Here is a 3,858-nt window from a genome sequence, read left to right on the forward strand (position 1 = left end):
AGGAGCGTGCGGAGATCGTGCGGCTGGCGGAGGCGGATAGCAAGGACCCGGGACAGCAGGCGCTGCTGTGGGGGTACATCCGCGAGGCACAAAGTAAGGCTCTCCACGTGTGATGATTCAACCGTGAAACTGAGTACGTGTGTGAAGGGCTCCATCCGATACCCGCTGTCCTTCGCGTGGCGAAGAAGCCAGGCACAATTCCCTTGGGCGAAGGCAAGACGGTCTCTGTCCAGGCTGGCGACCCCGTCTTTATAAGCGTCAAGAACGCGCATCGGAACGTACGCGCGTCTCTCCTTTGTCTGAGCGACACGCACTGACTTGCCTTCAGCCGAAGGACTTCCCCGATCCATTGAAAGTTAACCCGCGGCGACCGGCAGACAAATTCCACCTGCAGGGATCAGGCTTCCACGAGTGCCTCGGCATTGAGCTTACCGAGAAGACGGTCTCCGAGGTAATTAAGGTGATCTTCCGGCTGAAGAACCTGCGCCGCGCAGAGGGCGCCGCTGGCCGCCTTGCTGGCCTCTCGCTTGACGTCTACGGTACAGAGAGCCCTGTGTACTTGGACGAGACCGGAAACTTGACATATTGGCCCAGCGCGATGACTCTGGTGGTAAGCTGGCTCTGCCGATGACTTCGAGAGCGTATGCTAACGTTTGCATTTTGCAGTACGATCAGTGAAAGTATTTACCTGCTGAATCTATGCTTTATCTATGTGCTTTGAAGTGTAGTCTGTGTCGCTCGTGTGACCGCATCCTTTGTATTAACGTAATGGCAGTGTTGCATGACCGTAACGAACAGTTATGATTTGGTTGTTATCCCCAGTACATTAAATGTTTAAGGCCTGCCTCGAGCATAGCGCCATTTGAAGCTTGGAAATTTTGACGGGAATGATGACGCTGCACGAATTTCAAGCTGGCGTTAACCGCCGCGAGGCGTCGGGTAATGGTAACCGCCTCTCTGTATCTACCACCCGTATCTGGAACATAACCTAGCAGCTTGACCATGGCGTTGTTTGCGTGGACAGACCCTCGACCGGACATCTATACCTCTCGTCGAACATGGGAGGCCTCTTGGGATCACGACTTCAGGCGCAACTACGAACCGCCAGACCGCCTACCGGAATGCGGCAGCGTCTCGCACATGATCCCAAAGGACCGCGTTGCGGTGCTGAACACTGATCACTGCATTCTGTTCATGGAGAGGATAGCAAAAGACCTCATGATTGAGCAAGTCGCGCTCACGAAGATAACCGGTGAGGCCTGGGAGAGGTTCGAGGGTGACTGGAAGGGAGCTTCCGATGAGCGACGAAGGATTTGCATAGAGGAGGGTGTATACCATGTTATGGTCTCAGCGCCGATGCTTCAAATGGAGGTGGAGCGAAGATGGTGTCCCGAATCTTCAGTCAATCACCTCGCCTCCGACGGCGGACAGGCATACCTCGATCTGGTGATGTCCCTCACGTTGCCTCTGTCTGCCATACTCTCTGAAGACATAACTCCAATCCTCCCACTTCATCCTGCCATCGATCGCCTCGTAAAACTCTCAGCAAGCGAACGTAGCATTCCTGGATACAAGGCGGCAGTACGAATGTCTACCCTTGGGAGGGCTTCGCTTTTGACCCGCGTAGTGAAGAATATTTTTTAGTGTTTGTGAGCCTTTCTACTTGAATTATGGCAGACCTTTCTTGACTTTATCTACCTAGTATGGACGATACGAAGAGGTCACCAAGCCCGCAGCCGTCAATTCCATGACGCGCCTGTCCTTACGTCAAATCGCAGGTTCTCTTCCACCGAACGAAGCCAGAGAACTCCGTGCCGCGTTTAAGCAGGCTTTTCCAACAGAAGCTGGCTCTAAGAAGGACTATCCATGCAACTCTTGTGGCTTCACACCAAACCGTATGGAGCAGGAAGGTGGCAGGAAGCTTCGTACTTGTAGCGGGTGCCGTAAGGTTGACCGACTTATATTCTACTGTTCGTCGTAAGTGCTGCTCGCTTACTGTCTGATTCTTTAATGTGTATACGTACAATAAATAATCCATTATGACAGGGAATGTCAGCGTCGCGACTGGAAGCACGGGAAACCGTACCCGCACAAAGCAATCTGTGGAAAGCCCCTCACCGAACGAGAGATCTGTGATCTCCCAAGTACAAAGAGTTTCTATTCTGCAGAAGATCTGATACCAGATGCAGAGCCACAATTTCAACGGTCAACAGCTCTCAGCCGTCAAATTTCTTGCCTGTTGACAGATCTTTGGTTAGATTATGTGGTGCGTGGCCCCGCCAAACATCATGATCGGTCAACGGACAGTTTATTTGAATGTGATTATTCCAGCTCTTTGTACCAGAAAACACGGATCCGGGTGGTCAAAAACGAATCAACGTAATGTTTGATTTGCGAAGAAAACCTCAGTTTATCTTGCATCGTAACCGAGGTAAGGACCCGCATTCAGGCTGCGTCCATTTTCTTAAGCATGACAATGTAGCACTCAAAAACGGCGACGCTTCGGCTGTACAAATCATGTATGCGCTGCTACTGGGAGGTGTGGAAGGAGAGATTTCTCCCACACAATCTGACGAGCCGATTTCTCCGTCACTGATCCGGTCGCAGCTCGAGGAGGAATACGGGGTCATCGTGGACAGCACACCGCCCTCTGTGCAGGATCAACATCGCCTGAGCATGAACGCTACTTCTGAAGAGCTCGCACTCATAGATCACACCCTCAACAGAGTCGTAGACCCGGAGAGGATGCAGAGCATGAAGCAGCTCCTCAAGACGTGCAGCCCAACACCATACCTGATAGGCTGTTGAATACAATGTTAAAATTGCGTATAAATGCGAAATGATGTTGAGATTCCTATGGTGTGGATCCGTGGTCGTAGCATAGCATCCATGCCAGTGCGCAGAACTTGGGCTAGGCGCCTAGCCTAGCCTAGAGATAAGATAGCGCTGATCTCTTGGAGCGAGCGCCGGAACGGTGTTGACTCAACCTCTTCCCTCTTCCAAGTTCCCCTCGAAATTTTAGTTATTGGACCTGCTTACACTCGTGGCATGGTAGACGAAGAATGGATAATTGCGCTGTTACATTCTCTGATTGCAAGGGAGGAATGGATGCCTACACCGCCGGCGCGCCGTGAGGTATAAATGAGTTGATGCCGTTACCGAACAGTTCACTGCGCGGTACGTGACGCGCGTCTCCTCGTTACCTAACTGTCAGAAAGATAAGTAAATAACATCAGTGCACCGTTAGGCAAGCTCTAACGGTTAGCTAACGAGATCGGGTAACGGGCTGGTCTTTCCATATTCCCGAGATGTTCTGCAGCGGGGTTTGAATACGTCGGCAGTCCCCGTTTGAATAAATTACACATTTTCCATTGAATTTTCGCTCTATTTGCATGAAAATTTGACAATAAAAAGCAATATATTCCTGACAAAACTAGGGAAGATACAAAGCTCTAGGGACTATTACTACACTACAGTACATGCTAATCTTCCAGACAGACACCGTGCTTAGTGCACTCTTCACATCTGTCATGACTTGCTGAGACTTGCATGGATACCCTGCACAAAGCTAAAAGTGTGAGCCCTTAAAACACAACAGCAGACTTATGAGCTTACATGAGTGACACCTATTACCTGACATGCCAGCTACATATGATTACACATCTAGATAATCGTCAGCTGTGACTACCACAGAATATATGGTGACATACCTGTCAGAGTAGTGTAGGTGCTGCTGAACCAAAGGACATATCAATCGGGAAGCTACTCCTTGAGCTGTAGCACAACCTGATTTGTACCGCAGCTTAAGGAAGATACAGTGAAGGTATACGCGAAGTGAATGGAGGATGGGAGAGGAAG

General features: G+C 50.4%; 2 protein-coding genes across 2 annotated transcripts; both read left to right on the forward strand.

Annotated features, from left to right (window-relative positions):
* Positions 1-5: 5 nt before the first annotated feature.
* PHACADRAFT_190940 (uncharacterized protein) lies at positions 6-678 on the forward strand (the record flags this gene model as incomplete). Its single annotated transcript, XM_007391091.1, has 4 exons — positions 6-93; positions 148-278; positions 329-610; positions 667-678. Coding segments are annotated over 4 exons (513 nt in total), but the record flags the coding sequence as incomplete, so codon positions are not given.
* A 1,010-nt stretch (positions 679-1,688) lies between these two features.
* PHACADRAFT_169181 (uncharacterized protein) lies at positions 1,689-2,854 on the forward strand. The gene is made up of 4 exons (XM_007391092.1): positions 1,689-1,977; positions 2,047-2,266; positions 2,332-2,431; positions 2,483-2,854. The coding sequence occupies exons 1-4, from the start codon at positions 1,748-1,750 to the stop codon at positions 2,806-2,808; spliced, it is 876 nt and encodes a 291-aa protein (XP_007391154.1). The 5' UTR covers positions 1,689-1,747; the 3' UTR covers positions 2,809-2,854.
* The last annotated feature ends 1,004 nt before the right edge of the window (positions 2,855-3,858 follow it).

This window comes from Phanerochaete carnosa, assembly GCF_000300595.1.
Source record: "Phanerochaete carnosa HHB-10118-sp unplaced genomic scaffold PHACAscaffold_1, whole genome shotgun sequence".
Taxonomy (NCBI): domain Eukaryota; kingdom Fungi; phylum Basidiomycota; class Agaricomycetes; order Polyporales; family Phanerochaetaceae; genus Phanerochaete; species Phanerochaete carnosa.

Bases quoted from the DNA above. Each gene is read 5' to 3' on its own strand.
- PHACADRAFT_169181 (XM_007391092.1), top strand. From the start codon at position 1,748: ATGACGCGCCTGTCCTTACGTCAAATCGCAGGTTCTCTTCCACCGAAC. The intron at 1,978-2,046 runs GTAAGTGCTGCT...CCATTATGACAG, and splicing joins CTTATATTCTACTGTTCGTC to GGAATGTCAGCGTCGCGACT. The intron at 2,432-2,482 runs GTAAGGACCCGC...ATGACAATGTAG, and splicing joins TATCTTGCATCGTAACCGAG to CACTCAAAAACGGCGACGCT.